This window comes from Electrophorus electricus, chromosome 17 (genome assembly GCF_041902795.1).
Source record: "Electrophorus electricus isolate QZ-2024a chromosome 17, ASM4190279v1, whole genome shotgun sequence".
NCBI lineage: Eukaryota > Metazoa > Chordata > Actinopteri > Gymnotiformes > Gymnotidae > Electrophorus > Electrophorus electricus.
Window position 1 is genome coordinate 9,618,935 of NC_137513.1, and position 23,884 is coordinate 9,642,818.

General features: G+C 44.4%; 1 protein-coding gene across 2 annotated transcripts in view; it reads left to right on the forward strand.

Moving 5' to 3' along the window:
* The first annotated feature begins 1,268 nt into the window (after positions 1-1,268).
* arap1 (ArfGAP with RhoGAP domain, ankyrin repeat and PH domain 1) overlaps positions 1,269-23,884 on the forward strand; it is a 60,162-nt gene continuing 37,546 nt past the window's right edge. For both annotated transcript variants that reach the window (XM_035534039.2, XM_081699772.1), the window contains exons 1-2: positions 1,269-1,471; positions 21,528-22,509. In XM_035534039.2, the coding sequence (XP_035389932.1) occupies positions 21,644-22,509 (866 nt within the window). In that variant the 5' untranslated portion in view covers positions 1,269-1,471; positions 21,528-21,643. The remainder of the gene's footprint in view (positions 1,472-21,527; positions 22,510-23,884) is intronic.

Genomic DNA, 23,884 nt, shown 5'->3' on the forward strand with positions numbered 1-23,884 from the left:
AGTGGGTAAATAAGATCAAATGCAGCGTCGCTGACCCACAGGACAAGATGGACAAACCGTCTAAACATGGGAAGGCAGCCCAATACCGCAGGTCTGAAACCAGCTCTCTTACCCAAGCCATGTCTTGATGCAGGGCTTTGAGAAGTAGCCTGGTGGAGGATGTAGGCCTATATCGGTTCAGCTTTCCACGTTCTACATCAACGGCTTTTATACTTATAACCAAGCAGCAGACGGTGAAATGTAACGGCCAAAGTCATTAACAGGTCGGCACCGCTGGGTTTACCTTTTCAGCTTTAGATAGATCACACACACACACACACACACACACACACAACGACAGTGCATCCTAGATCACAAGTCAACACAGCAAATGATTTAAACAACCTCGCAACACGACTTGATGCGGGAGGGAGTAAAGAAGAGCTCGAAACTACCGGACTGACGCTGTGCACCGCCCCCGTCTTCGGGCCTGCTGCTAGCCGGTGAGTCACAGCTTCTCCGGTGCCCACCGGCCACTACCCATTAACCCAAGCAGCAGTGTAGCATTTCTTATAGTATTCGATGCTAAATCATTGCGGAAATATGACCTCAGCCGAACGAGTTTTAATCTTCAAGGCAAAATTTCAGGAACTACCAGAATGCACTAACCAAATATGTCATTTAAAATCAGTTTATTAAGTCTAAAAAGTCTGCAAAACGTATACAGCCTACAGTAAATAATGCACAACGACGCACCGTTGCTTGGGTCGTTTCTGTGCCGCGCGAAACGTTGTCGCCCTCAAATGGTTAGATTCTGCAAATACATTTCTGGAAGGAAAAAAAAGGACAAATTTGTAAACAGGTAGAAGTTCACATTTGAAAAACTGAGAATTACATCTGTTGATAAGCATTACAATAGAGTCAGTCAAAATTAGGGTCACATTTAACATTCTAAAGGGGTTTTCAGTTCAACTTTTGTTACCTTAAACCAGTTGAAATAGGCGATCAACAGGCAGTCTGCAGAAGTAAATCTTGAAACACCCAAGTCACTGTTGGGAAAGCTGTCAGTGAACGAACAAAATCTGTTTACGTAAATAGCCCGCAAGATTACACTTCTTTAGGGTGTTTTCTGATTTAAATGCAAGAAAACAACAAAGCTCGAGTTGTCCCTTTTTGTATGGGACTTATCACGTGACCAGGCTGCGGAAGTTTTTTTTTTTCTCGGGGATTTGTGCTTTGCTGGTAACAGGCTTGCGAGGTGAATAAGATTACCAGCAACACGTTAGAAAAGCATCCAGAACAACAGTTACAAATACAGAAGGAAAAGAAAAATTGAAGATAATTCGAGCGAGTAAGCGACGTGAGAAAAGGCTTAAGTTGGTTCAGTGTTTTATTAGGAACCAGAAAAGGGACTGTTTTATTTTGGAGAGTGTGGTGTTTGCCTCTGGTAATTCACTGGATTTAGGGACCCTCCTATACAAGTCACAAATGCGTAAGTATCCTGTTCTAGTTCGTTTTAAAATGAGCGTGTTTATTAACTTTATTGCGAGTTTGTCCCACCATTCATTTCATAGCCCATCAAAGGGTTCCTCAGGTGAAATTGTTGATGTGTGTTTTAAAACTAGCTTGGCAATGTGGCAATGGACCGTCAGTGACGAGGTTTAAGCCACATAGTTTCTGCAGGATCGGAGGTTGTTGTTTGGGCTCCATCAAACAAACCCAAACCGAATCAAACAAAAGTGGCAAACGTGCTTGCCGCATCCCCTCCATTCGGTCCGGGCTGGAGGTTCGAAGTAACTCCCCTCCGCTTCAGCTTTGGTGGGAACGTTGGCTCATTCTGCTACAGCGGAGAGAATGTTGTATCGTGTCTGAACTAAAAATGCTCACGGAAGAAATAAAAGAGGCACTGTTTAATAATAGAGGAACTCTGTTGACTTCGGGCGAATTTAGAGTCATATGCCTGTCTGTTCTCCAGTTATTTGGCTTGCTGTAGCCTGAGCGAGTTGCGGAAAGAGGTGGTGAGAATTCGCCTTCGTCCTTTCTTCTAAAATGCACTTGTTTGTTTGGATTGTGGGTTGGTCGGGGATATTTAAAGAGGCTAATGCCGTGAGCTTTCGGGTTTGTTGTGTAGAAACGGTCAAGAAAAGTGGAAAGATGTAACACTTTTTCTGTCACTCATCTCTTAACAGGTAGACCAGGTGCGTGTGTGTGTGAGGGTGAAAGAGGGAGAGCGAGGGAATACGTGAGCAGCAGCAGTTTGGTGGCTTCGGATTGTAATGCTAATAGCCCTTATTTTAATACCCATACTAACGTAATAGTCCTAGGGTGTGTTTATTCCTGTAGTGAATTATCTATATAGTGTATACTTTGTAGTTTCTACATTTGAAAGTCAGAATCGGGTATGATGAAGGAAGTTAAAAGAAAAGTGAACTGTGAAAAGCAACTATTGGCCTTGAAGGAAATGATTCTCTGTAGACACATCACTGAACTGATGGCGATCTGTCTGGCTTACACTCTCACTGTTGTACCAGAGATCTTGAGACAGCATGAGCTGCACATCATAGTTCAACATCTGGACCCTCTGTCTGAGTGAGTCAAATTTATTTGTGTAGCGCTTTTTACAACACAAGTTGTCACAAAGCAGTTTTACACCTGTATGGGTTCAGGTCCCTAATGAGCGAGCCAGTGATGAAAGTAGCAAGGAAAAAAACATGGGAGGACCAAGACTGTAGAAGGAACCTATCCTCCTTGAGTGGCTCAGCTAATAAACAGCCTATGCTTTATTACATTATAATTAATGGAGATAGAAACCCTTCACTCAAGATTAGGGCTCCACTACCGTTGTACCATTGTGCAAGGGTCTGATTCGCTTCCTTAACCCTGATTCGCTTCCTGTGGGGGCTCTATCGCATGATATACGTGAGACCATTTTGTTCAGATACATAATGTTTCGATGTACCTTTTTGCTGGGTTATTTCATGCAAATTTCAAATGGGTCTCCTTTGTACAAACTAGAGTTTGTTCCCTTTTCTCAGACCAGTGTTTGTACCTCTGACAGTTTTCCTAACAGTGACTTTGGTTTTTTTTCTGAAAATCAGAGGCAACAAGAGCTCACTAGGCCGAGCTTGGTTTTTGATGGTAAAAACTTTGGACATTAGGTTCATGTTTGTTAGTGTTTGGGGGTGGAGGAATGGATGTTGTTGTTATTGAAATGTATAATATGTATTAAGTTGATCATATTTAGATATTTTTAGATTATTTCTTTTTTATGGTAACAAATTTATCATATTAAACATTGAACAAGTTTTACAGAAATATAGTAAAACCAGCAAAACCAAATAAATCTGATGATGAGATGTATGATTAACATTCCTTTGTCTGAGGATCCATGTCTACTGCACGGGTCGAGCAGAACCGCACACAATGATGCAAACTGAGAAAATTAGCACCGTTCAGCCCCACATGAATGACCCTACTGACACTGATGTTGAGAATAATCACCGTAGACTATAAGTTTAAGGTTATTTAGGTACCCAGGGGCTTTAATGGCTACTTTAATTGGAAGTACGTACATCCCCAATTCTTGTGCATGCCTCATCATTGTAGGGTAAGCGGATAAAGAGGACAGAGAACCAAATAAACTTGAAACGTGAGACCTGACCTCACACACAGACAGGAACTTGTCACTTCACTTTTCACTTCAAGTCATGACTTGGCACATTTATTGACACTTGAAAATAGGAACTTCATACTAGCCCCATGGATGTGCCTGACAGAGGTTGTAGAAATGAGCCATATGTTTAAAACCATCCATGTAAAATTGATGGGGATAAAAAAGTGGATATAATGTGGATATGTTTCTTTTTAGGTACTGTTGGATTTAAGTGCAGCCTTGGCCTCTATTATACATGATACTTTAATCAACAGGCTCAAAACTCAGATTCAGTTTAAACAGAGAGGTACTGGTTAAGGTAATTGATGGATTGCTACCGGTCTGTGAATAGGGATTTTTCAGAGCCTTCAAAGTACAATATGTTGTCCCGCAAGTTCATATTTTAGGTCTGTTATTGTTTTCCCTTTATATACAGCTCAATGGACATTTGCAGCCATGATTCTGGGTTTCATTTTTACACTTGTGATATGCTTATCAGTTTGGCTAGACTCAGTAACACATCTGAGCAAAATAAGAGACTGTGTTAGACATAAGTTTGGATGGCCAAAAACTTTTTCTAAACTATTAAACAGAAGTACTGATGACGTGTACTTGGCCTGCTTGAAGTAAGATTGCCAAATTGAATGTAACTTGATGGTTTTCTTTGCAACTGAATGTTACAGTTAAAGACCCTGGTGTAACCCTTGATGCTTGTTAATAATTCCAGTCCCATATAAGAAACTAATTATTTATTATGAGGCCTACATATTATCATGTAAGAAACATATCCAAAGTGAGGCATGCGTGGACCTTTCATAGTTTACACTGAGTTTAAATCTGTTTTTAGACAGTAATTAAATTTTATTATTAGTATATATTACTTTTTCATACATAAGGCTGTTATTACACTTAAAATATGTACAAACATACTTCTAAACAGGTGTATGATTTTTGCCTATATGTAGCTTCAGGAACATCCCCCTTCAGTAGCTAGCAGTAGTCTGCCATAGAGGGGATCCACTATCCTTGGTCCTGCTTTTCCATATTATACATAGTGACATGCATCAAGTGTACTGGAACAAACAAAGCTGTGAGTGATGGAGCAATTCTGGAAGCACATTTGGAACCAGCATGCAAAAATACACACGAAACAGGAAACGGCGGCCTGTTTAAGTAAGCTTCATTTAGTTCACAGTCAAGCAGCCCAGGAAAACCAGGTGTTAACCAGGAAAAGAAATTCAGCACATGTGCTCTCTGCCTTGGTCTTATTGGTTTACACCATCTTCGCGTGAAGTTTCGCATTTACCAGATAGTCTTGCTTACGTGCACACTTTATTTCTCAGCTCTGGCATGTCTTGCTGAACTCCGGAAGCACCAGAGCCCATCCTCTCCACATTACAACTCAGTAGATGGCATGTATTCTCCTTCTACAGATCCCAAACTCTGCAGTAGTGTTCCTGAGTAAATTAGGAACGCCAGGTCTGCAGGTGATTTTTTTTTTTTTTTTTAATTCACAAAGAAAATGCACTTGTTAGTCTGGCCTATACACCGAAAGTTTGAATTCAACATAGTGAGCTCAACCGCTTACCTTGCTATTCTCTCTCTTTCTGTCTCTGATCTAAAGCACGTTAAGAGAAGAAGCACTCAAATCCAGAATAATGGTGGACCTTTTTTTTTCCCTTTTCCATCGTTCACTCTACATGCCAAGAGATGCAGCGTAATGGAAACTATTTGTTCTTGTGCATAGTAAAGATTTTTTTTCTGTTTCTTACAGAGTATAAAAGTTTTTATATCGGAGATCCTTTCCTTTTCTCTCTCCTGTGTCTGCACACGTGTGTCCGTGCACGTAGATGTATGTGTGGCCTGTGCAAATCTGTTACTGAGTCACTAGTCCAAATGGGGATGGGATGAATGGGAAGATGGTGAAACTGTGTGTGTGTGTGTGTGTGTGTGTGTGTGCTTAAGTTTGCATGGTGTTTGAGTGATGTATGAACTCTTATATGTAGTGGGAGTTTCGCTTCTCTCTAATAACCAGTGGCTTTGGGGAAAACGCATGCCATCTGTTGAATGCTGTGCATGTCTGTGTGTTAGAGAAACAGCCTTGTGACCAAAAGGTCACCGGTTCTATCCTCCAGACCAGCAGCAAGATTGAGGTCGGGGGGAGTGAAGGGACAGCACTTTCTCCTCAGTATTCAAGGCTGAAGGGCTCTTGAGCAAGGCACCCCACCCCCACCTGTTTACTGGCTACCGCAGCTGAAGAGGCTGCCCACCACTCTGGTTGTGTGTACTCACAATCATCAGCTAACATGGTGGTCACCTGCTGCTCTAATTCTGGTAACATTTCAAGCAAGACCTGCAACTTATAAGAACTGTGGCTCCTTTATAAATGAAGTTTGTAAGCAAAGCTTATTTCATTTTATAGACAACAAAACGATATTGCTGCCCTAAGTATAGTAGTAATATATTTATATCTCAAATTACCGCTGTTGCGGTAGTTTGCACAGATGGTTGTTTTACTTTGTAAAACCTTTAAGCTTTTCAGTGACCAATGAGTTAGAACAATAAGAACAAACCTAACCTGTGTGCCCGTGCACACACGCACACCATTTTGTGAGGCTGAAAGCTGAAGTGTAGGTTTTGTTTTTGAGTGCAAGTGCTGAAGGGAAAAAAAGCTCATTTAGTAGCTCTGGTTAGGGTGGTGGTAGCTCAGTGGTACTTGACTTGTAATCGGAAGGTTGCTGGTTCAAGCCCCACCACTGCTAACTTGTCACTGTAGGGCCCCTGAGCAAGGCCCTTAACCCTCAATTGCTCAAGTTGTACTCAGTCATAATTGTAAGTCAGCTAAATGCCACAAATGTAATTGTAGAAAAGAGTAAATCTATCAAGTCAGTAGAGTTCTGTGATGAATTTGTCAGAAACTGCATTTGGCATTAACTTGGTGCTTTGCTTTGTTCCTTACCACACTTTTTTTTTTTTTTCCTTCAATGTTCACTATCACATTCATAACGTAATTGGACAAATAATGGACAAATAATGGAATTTCTTTCTGTGCATTAATGAACATTCTTCAGCCGCACCACTACAAACACAAACAGCATGTTGTTTGAGGTAGATGAGGTGAAGAATGCATGCTTGGTCTGAATGTCTTCACAAGGAGCCTCACCATCTTTTTCAGGAAATACTGAATGCTGTGGGCAAAATCAAGAACTTCAGTTTAATGATGTCCATGCAAACCAACCAAGCAAAAAGAAACAGGAAGCTTGCCAATATCTACTTGTCATTTGGTTTCGAACTAACTTTTGTGTATTGCCGAAGAACGTGCACACACACTTGTCTGACCGGTTTGGGGATAACTGTATAGTTTGACTTGAAGCTGGCATTTGTTTGATTTACCACTAATGGGACTTTCCTAGTCATCGTCTACACCCGGAACAAATAGGAAATAACAACTCTAATGTCAGTGTGTTGTTTTAAAAGGAAAGGTTGTGAGAGTGTGCGTGACGACATTTAAGGAAACATTTACCTGTGTCATATGAGCTCTTAAATAAACAGCTAAAGTTGACTGCACCCCTTGGTATTTTAGTAATTACTTTTTCTGTGCGTGCGTGCATGCGTGTGCACATGCCTGTGTTCATGCGTGTGTGTGCGCGTGCGTGTTCATGCGTGTGCATGTGTGTTGCTGGTCTTTAAAGTTTACAAGAAGAATAGTAGTATGTAATTGTGTGTGTGTGTGGGGGGGGGGGCAGGTATTAAAAAGGGAGCAACAGAGTAAAAGTACATTTTTGACCTCATAACGTACTCGAGTAAGAGTATAAAGTACCCTCTATAAAGTACAACCCTTAAAAGTACAGTGTGTTCAAAAAGTTATTTAAGTAAATTTAATGGAGTAAATGTAGCAGGTTACTACCCACCTCTCTGTAGAAGTGTATGTACTTAACTAGTTATACTTGTCAACTATATGTAGAAATGTATGTGTTTAACTGGCAATACTTGTGTGAGTAATAGACGTGTAAACGTTCTACTGGAGTGATTGTATGTTACACGTTTAACACACTATTTATTCAGTTACACACAACTTGATGCATAAACCCAAAGCCTCCAAACAGCAGACTACACTATAAAAGAAGAGAGCTAACATGTAACCCTTATGGAAATAGTATTGTTTTCCATCACGTGCGCGCGCGCGCACACACGTGCTGTATGGAGCATGGTTGTCTATTGTAGGAAATGGGGGATGAAAGGAGGGATGAGTAGAGGAAAAGATGAGAGAGAGACCGTATCGGTGTTTCTGCGACACAGAAAGAAGCACTGTGCAAAGCGGAACAGAGCCCTGATTATGGACGAGTGACTCTAGCTCTCTCGCTCACATTCCCTCTCACAGTGTGTCTCTCTTTATCATCATGTAGAGCAGATATGCAAGCAGATACGACTTTTTTGCTAACTAACCTGAAACCCCCTTAATTTCTGTGCGTTAAGAGCAGAGGAGATGAGAGCCAGACAAATTCTAAAATGTCTGCTCAGCGAAGCATCAGCAGGATTCTTGGTGCGCTTTCTGTAACAGTAAAAACTAGAGCAGCATTGAGATTGATTGATTGATTGATTGATGTTTGGTGTTTTGTTTTTCCTGCTTATTTTATTTTATTTTTCTATGAAATGTGACTTTCCCATAAGTCAAATCCCTATTTCCCACTAAATTTCCCACCAAATTTCCCCAAAATCCTTCACTGCAAATATGTTGCTACATGTTATGACTGCAATATGAACTAGAGTAAAACAAAGTGAGCAGACAGTTATGTTTCTTGGCTCATGTTAATGCTGTGATTCATCAAAATGTGTGATTCATTTGGAATGTCTGATATTGGTCAAGATGCTCACAGTACCCTGTATTTTAAAAATATCTGTTAATGTGTGTCTTGCATATTGTAGTCTTCAATGATGTGTATGGTCATAACAATGATTAAGCAATAAATCATGCATATCTGATTTGATGTCCTGTGATTCCAAAGCAGATCCCAGAACATAGTCTTAGTGACTGACACGTGTGTGTGTGTGTGTGTGTGTGTGTGTGTGTGTGTGTGTGAGAGAGAGAGAGAGAGAAAGAAAGAAAGAACGAGAATGAAAAAATGAACAAACCAACAGGCAGAACTTCTGTGGAAGGTGACATTAATGGGTGGATGCTGCCTGACTGCATGGACCTACTGATATGTATACCAGCTCAAAGGGGAGAAAGAGATCTCTGTTCAGAATATTGCCAGCTTTCAGTTTTAAAAACAAATGTACACACACTCAGTCACTCACTCTTGTGGCCATTGTGCAAATTGGAAACAGATTTTTTTTTCATGAGTTTTTTTTTTTTTTTTTTAAATCATGAACATCCTGGAATTGTTTTAAGTGTGTGTGGCAGCATTTTGTGTTCGGTTTGGCCCCAAAACTCTTCCAAAACAAGCCAGCTCAACTTCCCCTGAGTATGAGGATGTTCACTGGCTTATTTTCATTGGACGTGCAACCCCATATGCTGGCTAGAGGTTATCAGGGCTTCTCTGAGGTCTTCTAGTACACACCTCAAATCCAAATCCGGTCCAGGTTTTGCATTCACTGGTGATCAGTTGGGCACTTAATGGACCTGATTGGGCCCTTTGCTTCTACGGTTAATTCTTACATGAAAGGCAGCTGTATTATCTGGACCCTGAGGGCAGTTATCTGAAAATCCATGTTTATTGGCTAGCAGTGATACAAATGCATTTCTAGATTTTAATTTGAGGTCTGAGGTTGAATACCACTAAATCAGGTTAGATTTAGACATATGTTTAGGTTGTTTTTTTTTTTTAATATGTACAATACTCATTTTTACCACTGTTTGTTTGAGCAGTCTTGGTTGGTTTTAAGAATAAGTGTGTGTGCACGTGTTTGTGTTAGAGAGTGAAGGTTTCGAGTAATAGTTTTTTGCGGTGCTATATTTAGAAATGTCTGGTTTCCTTATTCACTGGAGTGCAGTGAAGTGTCATCCTGCACACATTTGGAGTTGAAGGACTTTCTTGACTGCCTGAGATATCCAATGAGTGCATATTTGTGTATAGAACTCACAACAGGTCTGTTTGTGTGCATGCATGCATTTCATGTAGGCATTAAGTTTTGTTTGTGTGTGTGTGTGTGTGTACTCTTTTATCTTCTCTGCAGTTCTAGTCATCCAGGCTACTTCTGCTTAATTTAGCCTTGTCTTTTTGCAAGACGCCTCAATCTGAAAGGGCTTAATCATTAACTGATGATGTTTGCTAAGTGAGATCTCCCTACTAGCTGGACAACTCAAGCCATGCAGTATCAGTGGCCCTGCTCTGGCAGAGAAATACTGATATCAGTGCAGTTCGATCTGGAGTTCCCTGCTGTTCAGACAACACCTGCTGCCTCAATCTGTCATTACATATGGATGAGGCTTGCTTGCTGTAACACATCCTTCCAACTAGCACAGGTTAGGGAAATAGAAATAGTTTCTCTCCCTCTTTCTCACACAGCACACAGAGGTTTTCTGTTTGCATTTGTACAGATGTAGTTCCTGAATGTTTAAGAATGAGGAACCTTGTTTTAATGAGTGAGGGGGAGAGTGAGAGAGCGAAAGAGCATAACTGGATGATGAGAGAATGGCACAGTGGCCAGTGAGACCTGTAGGGCCTCTGTGGATATACCCAGAGCAGTGTGCGCCTGTGTGTCTATGTGCGTGTAAGAGAGAGAGTGTGTGTTTTTGTCTCAGAAAGATGTAAAACACCTGCTAGGCCAAGGTCCTACATTGACCCAGTATATTGCATCATATCTGTTCATACATTGAAAGGGGACATTGTACAGGCTGTTTTTAAAATGTCACAGGAAGCATGTTTGTCAATGGTGATTTTACAAAAACGTTTTTGCTTCGCATAGCCATAGTCGGCATAGATTGCATATTTTCTGTCCTCTGAGAAGCAGACTTTTTATTCCCTTCAGAAATGGTATCCGCGGTCCAGTATGAATCCTTTCCGGATTATGAGGTATGACAGGAAGACGCATATTACAGATATGATTACAGCCATGACACAGTAGTAGCATTATGTCCCAACTGTACTGGGGACCGGTTGAATGTGTTTCTTTTTAAGTTCCCAAACAACCTCATTTCCTGTAAGAAGAGGAAGGACACTGACTCAGAAAAGCAGTCAGTTCACAGGATCTACAGAAAGGTGTCATGAGAAAGAAACATGGATTTTAAAAAATGTATAGCGAACTCTATTCATTGTCACGTTTCCAACTACCTGCATGCATTTGCTGTGTACATTATACTCTACATTCTGGTCCAAAACCACAGTTGCTTTAGTAGTAAATTTGCTTCAGTACTTGTTGAGTAATAGTTCCAGGCTGTTGTCTTGCTACAGGGTTTGAGGCTATTTTTTTTGGATCCAAGCAGATTCTTATGTGCCTACCCTCCTACAGAATCTATACCATTTCTGCTGGTGAGAGCGCTGGCATCAGTGAAAACCAGTAGACCAGTTCCACTGGTAGCCTTCTGCGCTCATGCTGGCAGACATCAGCGCACATGCTGCCACGCCTCATGTGAGGTGGAGTGCTGTGGTTTATGAGTAGTTCCTTTCTTCTCAGTCCCTTCCTCCTTTCAATACACTCTCTCTTTTTCTACCAAAGACCAAATCCTGTTTTTTATCTGCCAGATATACTTGATCCCTCCTTTACAAGTGATGAGCTCATTTACCATCCTAACACCAGATTTCACTCCCTTGTGCCGCTCTGGCGCTGCCTGGCTACAGGCGAGTCGCAGCCTTTATGTTTTATAGCTCCTGATTTTGTGTTGGGCAGACCGGCTTTTCCAGACGTTTGTTGGTAGCTGCGATTTTGTGGGTATGCAGGCTAACATCATTACCAACTCAGCTGTGCTCATAAATGGGAACGTCAAAATAAACTTCATAAAGTTGTTCTTTGACTTCCTAGGCATCCTTGGGAACATTGGGGAAGGCAGACTAGAGCAGGGCTACACTTGCAGCTCCTTGGTGGGTCCCTTGGCCTCCCTATTCTCTTGGTGATGTTTACCGCTGAACTGTAGGCCCTGGCTTCCTCCTGGCGTGTACAGTAGGCGCACTACGCTGGGAATAGCTCTTCATTCACATCCTTTGCATCATGGCACACATACTGAACGTAATAGCCGCACGGCTGCAACTGGGAGCATTCTATGCATCTGGGGATCAGACCGTCGCTGTTCGGGATTCGCGGCGTGGACTATAGTTTACCTCAGTTTACCTGTGTCAGCCTATGCAAAAGTCTTTGTCTATGAGCACTAAATCTTCCCAAACACCCGTTCTTTTAACAATAAGGCATCGCTTATCATTCATGTAGCAATGGAGCATAATCTGGACTTTGAATCTTGGCAACTTTCACTGCTTTACGTTAAACCAAGCCGTGCTTCCTGGGTGCCAGTTTGTTAGCACACCTTGGAGGTGGGGGCTGGCTGTTTTATACCACTCCATCTACAAGTCTGTGCCTATTCATGATGAAATTTTGTTTACTTTATAGAGGCTTTATCTCTTTCGCTGTTGTCCTCATCACCCTGAGTCCCAAGGAGCGCTGAAGTCTATGCTTCGAAAATACTGCTTAGACACTGTTACAGATTGGTATGAGGGTGTGTCCATTGTGCTATTTGCTGTATGGGAAGCTGTGTGGGACGCCTTTATGTTTTAGCCCAGCTCAGTTAGTGTTTGCCCACTCTGTACATGGTGCCTTAAGATGACTTAAGGAAATGTTTGTAGTGACGGTAAGCGGAACATCGATTGTGTGAGCAACTTCTGTCCGGTTTCACAAAGCTTATACAATAGTTCCTGAAGCTTTTATTGCACCCAAATAATGTATGAAAATTATCTTTGGTACTTTTGCCTATTCCTGAACCCTCACCTGTCAAAGATTCTCTGGCCCTTAAACCACAAGAGAAAAGCTGATACCGATTACATTACCTGTGCTCCCGATCATAAATAGAAGACTTGTGTGTGATGTCAGTACGACAGGCTTATCATTCCAAAGACGTGGACAAGGTCCCTGTAGTCTCTGAGCAGTGCCCTGAGGGAGAACTGAAGCCTGCTGAGATACTGACTGTGTGTAAGGACTAGGTTTATGACACTCATGATGGTCTGGTTGTGAGAAACGAACCAGAAACATTGCATAGATTGCCAAATTTGGAGATGCTCCGAGATTTGCCGCAGATATTGAAGCACTTACCTGGCCATCAGAAAGATATCACAAATTTAATGAATGCGTTCCCTTCGATTTTCCAAGATGTTCCTTCACAAACTACTATTCTACTGCATGACATTAAGGTCACTACATCCCATCCTGTCAGGCAACATGGTTATTAGGTGATTGCGATAAAAAGAAATGCTATGAGTTGAGAAATGGAGTATTTGCTGGATAATGGTTTGACAATAACAAATTGTGCTGAATCCTGTTGGCACAGATAGACCGGTGAATGCTGTCATCATTCCTAATTCATATGCCTTACAGGATATGGCTAAGTGACAACAGCTTTAGGGCCTCTAATATATCAGCTTTTGTTACACCCGATACATTCCTTCAGTACACAGTAATGACTTTCAGTCTCAAATATGCTCAGGCTACCTTCCAGACACTTGTAAACTTTGTTTTGTGAGTCGTTCCAAATTGCTCAGCTTGTTTTAATGACTTAACTGTGTATACAAAAGAGTGGCTGTCTCAGTTGGAGGGATAAAGAGCTGTTCTCAATAGGTTGAAATGAGCATCCCTGACACTAAACTTGGCGAAATGTGAGTTTTCCGAGGCTACTGTCATCCCTCAGCAAGCAGGTGGGACATGGGCAGGTATGTCTGGTTGGCCGCTAAAGTTACTGCCATTACAGTTTCCAGCACCCTCAACTTAGCGTGAGTTGCGGAAGGTTTTGGGTATAGCTGGTTTCTACCTTGGCTTTTGTAAAATATAAAAATCATCTGTGGTTGCACCACTGACCTCCCTTCTTAGTCTGACTAAAGTATTCAACAATGTGAAGGCACTCCTATGTGCATTCGCCGTGTTTGCTGTGCCTGATGTTTGTACTGGAAGTAGATGCGAGTGTGGTAGAAGCTGGTGCTGTTTTTCTGCGGGAAGATATCTCCGGAATAGACCACCCGGGATTCTACTTTTCCTGCAAGTTCAAGAAATATCAGAGAAAGTACTCCACAGTCAAACAGGAAGCCCAACTTTATTACTTTTACTAGGGTTTATTGAGGTACAGATTGGTCCTGTGATGGTGCATACAGACCATAACCTCTTAGTTTTCATTTCTGCAATGTACAACCACAACCAAAGGTTGATGAAATGGTCTCTTATTGTACAAGAATACAACACTGACATTAGACACAAGAAGGTATCAGAAAATCTTTGCTTTTCCTGGTGTTTCTTTAGGCTGTCCATTTTCAGAGGTGTGTATGCTGTGTGTCATATGCTAGGGTCTGTGGTCACACACATTTAGTTTCTTTTGTTTTGGTACTTCTGAGGACGTTGCATACCTCCCTGGCCCTGGTCTCTCATTATGACGACATTTGTTTTGAGCAACTGAGACATTCACACACTTCTCAGAATGTGACGTCGCATCATTCGGCCCCTTACTTTACTCCTGAGCTGTACCGTATGATCGCTGCTGAGTGTCAGATAGAGCACCTTGGTAGGGCTGACAGTGTACATGTACTTGCTTATGAAGATCATGTCCTGAGTTACGGGACATGCTTCTATAATCAGTGTATGCTAAGTAAAGGCTAGAGCTCTCATCACTGTTGTCAATAAGCTGCTGGAGCCTGCTAAGTTTTCCTTTAACATCGTCAACAGAATTCTGCTCTTCACATTTTTTTTTTATAGAAAATAAATATCTGTTTACAGCTTGAGCAATCTCGGTCAAATAGCTGTTTATACCTTGCCTTTACCTCCTGCTGTTAGCTGTTTTTCTACTTTTGCCCCTGTGGACGAAAGTCTTGTCACTAGGCTTGTTAAGGCAGCCCGAGCTACTGTGTCATCTGGATCCCACGCTCACTCCACTTACTAATGCCTGGCTTCTCTCCTTTGGCCCACTTGTAACCAAGATTCTCAATGCTTCTTTTAGTTCTGGCTCTGTTCCTATAACCCTGAAGTTAGTTTCAATTGCTCTTGTTCTTAAAAAAAACAGAGCTTGACCCTGAGGACTTTAAGAACTAAAGATCTATTTCTAATCTTCCCTTTTTTGGCAAACTGCTCAGTGTGCTGTGGCAGCTAAACCGAAGGAACATCTATCTTCTAGTACCAAAGTACTGAAACTGAAGCACTTTGCACAAAGTGTGTGTGTGTATATATATATTAGTATCATCTGTGCATTCATTTTTGTGTGTATTACTTATATATATTACTTTTGTGTGTATATACTTATAGATTAATGCTGTTCCACCTACTGTACTTTCATAGGCCACTTCAGTTCTAATCATACATGTTTGCGCTATTGAAATATAGCATGGCAAGATGTGTTCGTGGTGGAATCCAGTACGTTTTGGAAATCTTATGCGCAAAAAAGTCTTTTTTGCTAATTCTTGTAAATGGCACCATATCTTTAGACCTGTAGTATGTGATAGTGTAGGTTATTTCATGTTGTGGCATGCCTTTAAAGCTTTGAGTAACAGATCGTTACATCACAATGAGCTGTAGATCTAATCAAGCTTCCAGAACACTCCTCATATGGTTGTTTGTGTAAGGGTTGATGCCAGGCCGAGGTCCCCTCCGGCCACCAGAGGGAGGCCTCGAGTCAGGAACACCACCAATTAGCCTTAACACCCAACAGCTGGGCTAGATCTTATATAAGCCCAGTGACCCAGTCATTCAGTGCTGGGTCTTTGCTAAAGTTTTGAGCCAAGCTACTAGCCGCTAACTCTGGGTATCGAGGTCTGTGAACCCTCGTGCTATGCCTCTTTTCTTGTCTGCCAGGGTGTCTGTGTTTTTACACGTCCCCTCCCTTCTCCAGTTTTCCCCTCTCGAGTTTGTCTCGCTCCTGAAAATTCCCTTCGCTGTTCAAGTTCCTCCCCGCTTTCTGGTTTTGTTTGGGAAGTTATAGTTCTGAGTTTTCCCCAGTGCATTGGGGTTGCCATTTCTTCCCGTGGCATCCTTTGTTCTCCCTTTTTCCACGCTCGGTGCGGTGTTTAGTTTTTCCTTTTGCTTTACTTGATCCAAGCTGTTCTGCACACGGGCCCACCATTGTTAGTGTGTGGTTCCTCACCCAGTAGGCCATTGGTATCATCACCTAGCTGACCTGATGGCTGCTTTCCACCAGGGCCTCAGCGAGGACCTTAAAGACAAAATGCTCCATTGTGATACTCCCGCCTCTCTCAGCAACCTGCTCAATCTGGTCTTGCATATTGACAAGTGCTTGCAGCAGAGGCGTCGAACACGGGGACCAGAGATTAGTTGAGGCTCTCGCGGAGCTCCATGCCCCCTTAGTCCTGTTCGTGCGCGTGACGAGTAGGGGGAGTCCAGATCCCAGCCAAGGCAGCTAGGACACAACCGCCTTTCCTGAAGCGAACGCGATGCTCTGATGCAGGAGCGGAGGTGTCTGTACTGCAGAAGCGCGGGTCATGTCCGCCCAGCTTGTCCTGAGCTCCAGGGAAAAGACGAACATCCATCAGGGGAGGGAGTCTGACGGACTCAACCAGTCCTCCCCGAGCTCAGGGGTTGTTCCTCAGCACCACAATGCCTTGGGGAATGTCTGAAACACGTCTCCAGGCATTTGTGGACTCTGGGGCAGCAGGCAACTTTCTAGACACTGGGTTTGCCCTGCCACTGGTCCCACTGGACGAACCCCTACCCATTGCTGCCATTGATGGCCGGTCCCTTGAGCCAGGGGTTGTTAGTTATCAGACCTGTCCAGAGACGTTGCGAGTCAGCGCACACACCGAACACATTGTACTGTTCATTATCCATGCTCCTGACTTGCAACTGATTTTGGGGTACCCCTGGCTTCAGCGACATAATCCTCAGGTAGACTGGCTGAGCCAGTCGGTGCTGTCATGGAGTTCGATGTGTCAGACCTCCTGTCTGCAGCCACCCTGGGGCTGGTCGCAATCCCGACGGTCTGGATATGTCTCGAGTCCCCCAGGAATACTGGGAACTCAGGGAGGCATTTAGCAGACAGAAGGCCCAACTCTTGCCCCCCCCACCGGCCATAGGACATGGCCATAAACCTCCTCCCGGGCTCCAGTCCCCTTAGAGGCTGCTTGTTCTCCCTTTCGGGTCCTGAACGTCAAGCAATGGGGGAACATATCCAGGAAACCTTAGCCCTAGGATTCATCTGGCCATCTGCTTCCCTAGCTGCTGCGGGGTTTTTTTTTTTGTTGGGAAGAAAAACGGTGGATAACACCCCTGTATAGACTACCAGGGCTTTAACAAGGTGACTGTGAAGGACTGTTACCCTTTGCCCCTTAACATTTGAGGCACTGTAGCAGGCCTCCATTTTTACCAAATTGGACCTGTGCAGTGCCTACAACCTGGTGAGAATCCGAGAGGGAGACGAATGGAAGACGACGTTCATCACCCCGTCTGGGCGCTACGGATACCTGGTTATGCCATTTGGGTTGATGAACATACCTGCCGTCTCCCAGTGATACATGAACGAGGTCCTAAGGGAGGCCCTTGACAGATACATGTTTGTCTACTTGGACGACATCCTAATATACAGCCAAACGGTAGACGAACACATCACCCATGTTGGGCGGGTCCTCCATCTTCAGCTCTAGAACCACCTCTTTGTCAAGCTGGAGAGGTCAGTGTTCCATGCCCGTACCATCTCCTTTTTGGGATTTGTCGTCTCCCACAATAAATTGTGCATGGACCCCGCCAAGGTGCAGGCTGTAGAGAACTGGCCTAGACCCACCTCGGTGCATCTGGTCCAACGCTTCCTGGGCTTCACGAATTTTTAGCGCAGGTTCGTTATGAACTTTAGCACAGTTGCAGTCCCACTCAACTCGCGTTGACCGGGAAGGCATCGGGTCTGTTCTGCTGGTCCACCGAGGCCCAACAGGCATTTGATGAATTTGAAACGCCGTCTGATCAAGGCCCCTATTCTGCAGCTCCCTGATGCCGAGCTTCTGTTTGTCATTGAGGTGGATGCATCTGAGGTGGGCGTTGGTGCAGTTCTGTCCCAACAGTCCAGAGAGGACAAAAAACTGCATCCTTGTGCCTACTTCTCTCGATGTCTGTCCCCAGCGGAACAGAACTACGACGTGGGCAACTGCGAATTACTGGCGGTCAAGCTTGTGCTTGAGGAATGGAGGCAAAACACCCCTTCCTAGTCTGGACGGACCACAAAAACTTGGCCTACACACAGCAGGCCAAGTGACTTAATCCGCGCCAGGCCAGATGGGGACTGTCCTTTGCCCGGTTTGATTTTACCATGTTTTACCGGCTGGGCACTAAGAACATTAAACCGGATGCCCTCTCTTTGGAGTGGGAATCCTCGCCGCCTTCTGCTCCGCCCTCGACCGTTATCTCCGGGGCCCACGTCATAGCGCCAATCCAGTGAGGGTTGAGAAGGCAGCACATCAGGCTCTCATTACTGAACCAGATAAAGGGGGAGGCCCGCCGGGACGGCTGTATGTCCCTCTGGCGATTAGAGCTAAGGTCCTCGAGTGGGGACATGCATCCCCCCTTTCTGCACACCCAGGAGTCACATGGACGCTTGAGTTTCTCCTTCGGCAGTTTTGGTGGCCTCGCATGGAACCCGACATCTGAGCATTTGTGAACTCCCGTCGCTCCTGTGCTCAGTGCAAGGACCCCAGGACAAGGCCCGCTGGTCTGTTGCACCCACTGGCTGTGCCTTCGTGCCCTTGGTCTCACCTGTTGCTCAACTTTATTACAGGGCTGCCCCCATCAATGGGCAACATGGTGATTTTGGTGGTCATAGACAGGTTCTCCAAGGCTGGTCACTTCTTTGCACTGCCTAAACTGCCTTTGGCGAAGGAGACAGCTAAGTTATTGCCTACCCAGGTGGCCCGTCTCCATGGGCCCGTCTTCATCGTGTCAGACCGCGGGCCTCAGTTCACCAGCCGGTTCTGGGGGGCCTTCTGTCGGTTGTTGGGGGCGGAAGCTAGCTTGTCCTCCAGCTTCCACCCTCAATCCAGCGGCCAGACTGAAAGGATTAATCAGGACTTAGAGCGCACCCTCTGCTGTCTGGCCTCTTCCTGTCCATCCTCTTAGTCTGAGCACCTATTATGGGTGGAGTTTGTCCACAACACCCTGTGGCACTTCTCCTTAGGCATTTCACCATTTGAGTGCCAGGATGGTTATGCTCCACCCATGTTTCCCGACCAAGAGGCCAACATGGGTGTTTGGTCTGCTGAGCAGGCATGTAGGGCTCTTTTGTCTGCTGCTGCTGCTCAGAAACATTACACTGATAAGAGACGCCGACCAGCACCGACTTATCGGCCTGGGCAGTGGGTTTGGCTCTCAGCCAAGGACTTGCCTTTGCATGCAAATCCCCACACTCCTCGGTACATCGGGCCGTTCAAGGTCCTTCGCCGCGTTAACCCTGTCTCTTATCGCCTTGTCCTTCCCCCATCATTGAGGGTCCACCCCACTTTCCACGTGTCTCGGCTTAGGCCCATGTTGTGCCTGTTGGACCCTCCAACCCGCCGGGCCCACGCATGGTGGACGGTGGACCAGCGTACACGGTCAAGCGTCTCTTGGACATCCGGCGGATTCGTGGTGGGGTCCAATATTTGGTGGACTGGGAGGAATAAGGGCCCGAGGAGCAGTCCTGGGTCCCCTCCTGTCACATCCTGGACCATGACCTCATTCTGGCTTTTTGGCGGGATCGTGCGGCTGGCCTTGGTGTTTAGTTTTTTCCTTTTGTTTTACTTGATCCAAGCTCTAACTGTTCTGCACACGGGCCCACCGTTGTTTAGAGCGTGACTGGTCACCCAGTAGGCTATTGGTATCATCACCTAGCTGACCTGGGTTCAAGCCCAACTTACAGTTTGTGATTGTAAGTGGTGATACCCACAATCATCCCATTGATGGGAGCCACAATAGCTCGGCATACTTTGTACAAAAACGTTGGAATCGTTTTATTCCAAAACCACCCACTTTTTTTTTTTCTACCAGTCCTTCCTCACCTGGATCCTCTCTTCTGTAAAGGTTTTCAGGTACTTATCCTGGAAGGAAATGCATTCTTCCGGGTCAACAGCTAACATTTCGCTGGGTTGACTTGGGGGTTCAGTTCACTGTGGATCTCTCAACCTCAATCTAGCTCTGGCCTAAATTACGTCACAGGCCTATAGTATGTAGTGTAAAGTGTTCACCCTGTTGCTGCATGCATGAAATACATCTGGAGTGAAAATGTTATTCACAACTTTGTGTTATTACAGTTCTTTACAGTGCGTTTGTTACAGTGTGATGATAGAGTTGCAGGATTCATTTGTCTTTATTATATTTATAGCATTTGGCAGACACTTTTATCCAGAGCAACTTGCACATTTATCTGTATAGGTGCTCCTTGGGAATCAAACCCATAACCTTTGTGTTAGCATCCAGCTCTGCTGCATCACATGAGCTATAGCAGGTTGTTACAATGACCCCAAACATAACCAGATGTAATTAAAAGCTTACTTTCATTACAGTCACAGAACCAAAGTTAAATCTTTTGATTCTCTTAATTTTAAAAATTAAAAGTGTTTTACCACAGTCATAGCAAAAGGTTTTGAGACTAGCAACAAATTTGGGTTTTCACAAAGTTTGCCGACGACTCTCTGCATCGCGATCTCCCAGTTTCCGACGTCTATCCTACCAACCCCCCCGCACGGCCCCTACCTGTTTGTGTATTCTAATAAACTCTCCAGAAAAACAAACACAAACAAGCAACAACAAAAACAGCCTTCAATCAATCTTCCAGTTTGTGTATTGTCTTTGCAGAGAGACTGACTTGATGCGGGGAAAAGTGAGCTGCTTGCTGCTTGAGTAGAATTTGTCCAGAGTAAAATGTGTGCCTGCAATTATGTATGATGTGTATACAGTTCATGGTTTAGAGGCATCCTGCTGCGGTCTGAAGAAGGTGAAAAGTAATGATCCTAATGTTCAGAGACTGTATGGTAGGTCTGAAGGCTAGAAAACATCAAGTGAGTGTTGATCTAGGCTGTGATCTCGATATTTGAATGGGAAGGCTGTCAGGTTACATTCTGGGAACATTAGGAATCATTGCAGATAAGTTTGGCGAGAGAGAGAGAGAGAGAGAGAGAGATGGAGAGAACACCTGTCACATGTTCAATGGCATTCACAATATCTGATTGCAAACTTATGCTGTTCCAGCTGCTAAACCAACATGCAGATTAGCGGTTTCATGCATCAATTCACACCTATATCTAAATATTAAAACTGGCATTGACACTGCGTCTCACTCATTTTTTTACACATGTAAAAAAAAAAAAAAACTGTTTATTGAATCTTTAAGAAAGTTCAAATGCTCTTTCATCCTGTGGTTTTACCAAAAGTCACCACATGATATGTTAATAAGTCACTGAGCTATAAATAGTCCTGGCATTTCCTGCATGCATGTGTGCATGTTTGTATGTGTGACTGAGAGAGAGAAGACAGTGAGAAAGAGAGGAAGGAAGGAGTGAGAAAGAGAGGAAGAAAGAAAGATATGGTGTTTACAGTTTGTCATCTTTTATATAAAATAACATATTGCATTACCATTTTTATCCAGCTGATCAACTAACGTTGAAGGCTGAGTTTCTTACCTGAGCGATGATGTGTTATTGTAGTATAACTGCTCATTATAACATTAATTAAGAACATAGCAAAGAGTTGCTAGTTGGATTCAGTGATAATGGTAAGAATACAGTATTTTTTTCTGCATTATCCACAGATGAGCATTCCAAGATGATGACCTAAACCCAGATTCCGTGGTCCCTGAAACAGAACCGTTGTGTCACAGGCTGGCACTGGCACTTCAGAGGGTATCTTTAGTATCGCGTTGGCATCATGACTTCTCTTCTGGCTGAAAGTGCACAGCCTGTCCCAGAATGGCTATGTGGGCTCCGCCTCGAGCAGTACTGCCACACCTTCTCGGAGGCGGGCCTTAAAACCCTGTGGGAGTGCCGGGAGCTAACCGCCGCCCAGCTGGAGCGAATGGGCGTGGCTCTGCCAGGACACAGGAAGCGAATCCTGCGAAGCCTGCAGAAGCTCTTGCCCTCGGAGCGAGGGATGGAAGGAGAGATGGAGAGAGAGGGAGAGGGATGGGAGGAGGACAGGCCAGTTCCGAGAGAGAGGACGAAATTCCGCGCTGTGCAGGGGACTATGGCGGAGTCTGGAGAAAATTCCTCTCGGACGGCTCAAACCCAAAAAGAGGATCAGAAAGGGCCACCCCCTATCCCCCCTCGGATGACCCCAAACCGGCCACCCGTTCCATTTACGCCCACCTCCGTTACCATGGCAAGGACCCTCAGCCATGTGCCGATGATTACCACTAATCCTGCAGCTCAGACCAGATCGCCACCCACTCCTGCTCCTCGGCCCCGCCCAGAAAACTTATCTCTTAAAGAGACGGCGTCAAAGCAGCAAAGCGGAGAGAAGCCTTCGCCCGTCTCTCCCTCTGTGTCCTCACTATCTTCATCTTCCTCCTCCCTGTCATCCTCTTCAGAGCAGTTCCACCTTTATGAGCAGTGTTCTTCCCCGGGACAGGCTGAAATGGGGGCCCCCCCTCTCCCTCCCAAGTCTTACGCTGTGGGGTCGTATAAAGAGCCTAAGGTGACCCCTCGTACCAGGCCGCCCTGCAGACCGCCCATCCCCCCTCGGGCCACCGTGTCCAGTAAGACCATGCCGCTACCCAAGAGCCCATCCACTCTCAGGTAAGAGAGAAATTTGATTGGCTCTTTGTCATATCACACGGCACTGTCGGGTGTCTCGTGTCGGTTATGTGGATTTGCTAAATCACTGTTACTGTAAGGTTTCACTGGGTTTATTTGCAGTCATGCGAGCTAAGAATGCGTGGTGGTTTTAGATTCCTGCATACTGGAAATCACTGATTTTAATTCCCTTTGGCCATGTTTCTTCCTGGCTGGGCGCTTTGCTCTTCTGGAACTAGAGTGTTACAAGGGTCAGTCAGATGAATTATGGGAGAAATGAGGTCTTAATCTGTGTTAATAAAGGCATGACTGAGTGTTAAGACACTGTTGCTGACGGAGTGCACTCAATGGTGTGACGATTGTAGTTCCTCTATGGTCTCAGGTCTCCAGAACAGATTGCTGCTGCCATCTTTTGGCACCCAGAGTTATTGCAGCCAATCTTAGACAATACTGGACGGATGGTGCAGTAGAATACGGAGCTCCTGGACCTTAGAGCAGACAGGAACAGAAAGTGCGAACAATACCAAGTCATGGATCTCGATTTTCAAGGCACACACATACCCTTACACTGATTAAATCTGTAAGCTGCTCTTGTTAAGAGCGTCTGCTAAGTGCCGTAAAAGTAAAACTATCAGGAGGACTGATATGCTGTTGAGCCTGAAAAAAATCCTCTCTACAACAAATGGACTGAGAAAGTAGAATCAGAAAGTATATTATATAATCCAGTTATATAATCATGTTTACAGTAACATGAAGGAAAAACACACCATGTAGACCAGATCTTAGTCTTAGTTCATGAGCTTAGTTATGATGTAGTTTTTTTCCCACCAGCTTTACCGCTGAGGGGTTTCTTGCGTCACTCTTCATTCTTCTTTCGGTGTTTTCTACATTTTGTCAGTTTCTAGAGCATATAGCTGCTAGCTGTGCAGCAATGCTTTTTTTAACCTTGCCAGTAGGTGGTAGCATTAGGTCATGAGCCTCGAGAGTGTAGGTTAACTTTAGTTTTGTTTCCCCATGCATGAAAGCTTCCTCGTAGCCAGTGGTGGGCCTCAGATTGAGCAAACCACATTGTTTTTCTTTCATGGATGAAAAAAAAAAAAAAACCGTCTAATGTCCCTCGCACGGATGCTGCCGTAGCATTTCGTGTGGTTGCCATTTACCATGTTCAGCCATGTGCCACACTTCTCCCCAGTCAGCTATGCGCCTTCCCTGTGTTAAAGTTCCATCTACCGAATGGACCATTTCGCAATTACAGTTCCAGTGCTTTTAAGGGTTCTGCAGATAGAGACTGAAAAGCAAGCCTACTGGTCCTTGTCCTGGCTAATAACCCAGCCCTGGGCTGCTGTTCTCTCATGGTTATATATAGTGTTTATATTAT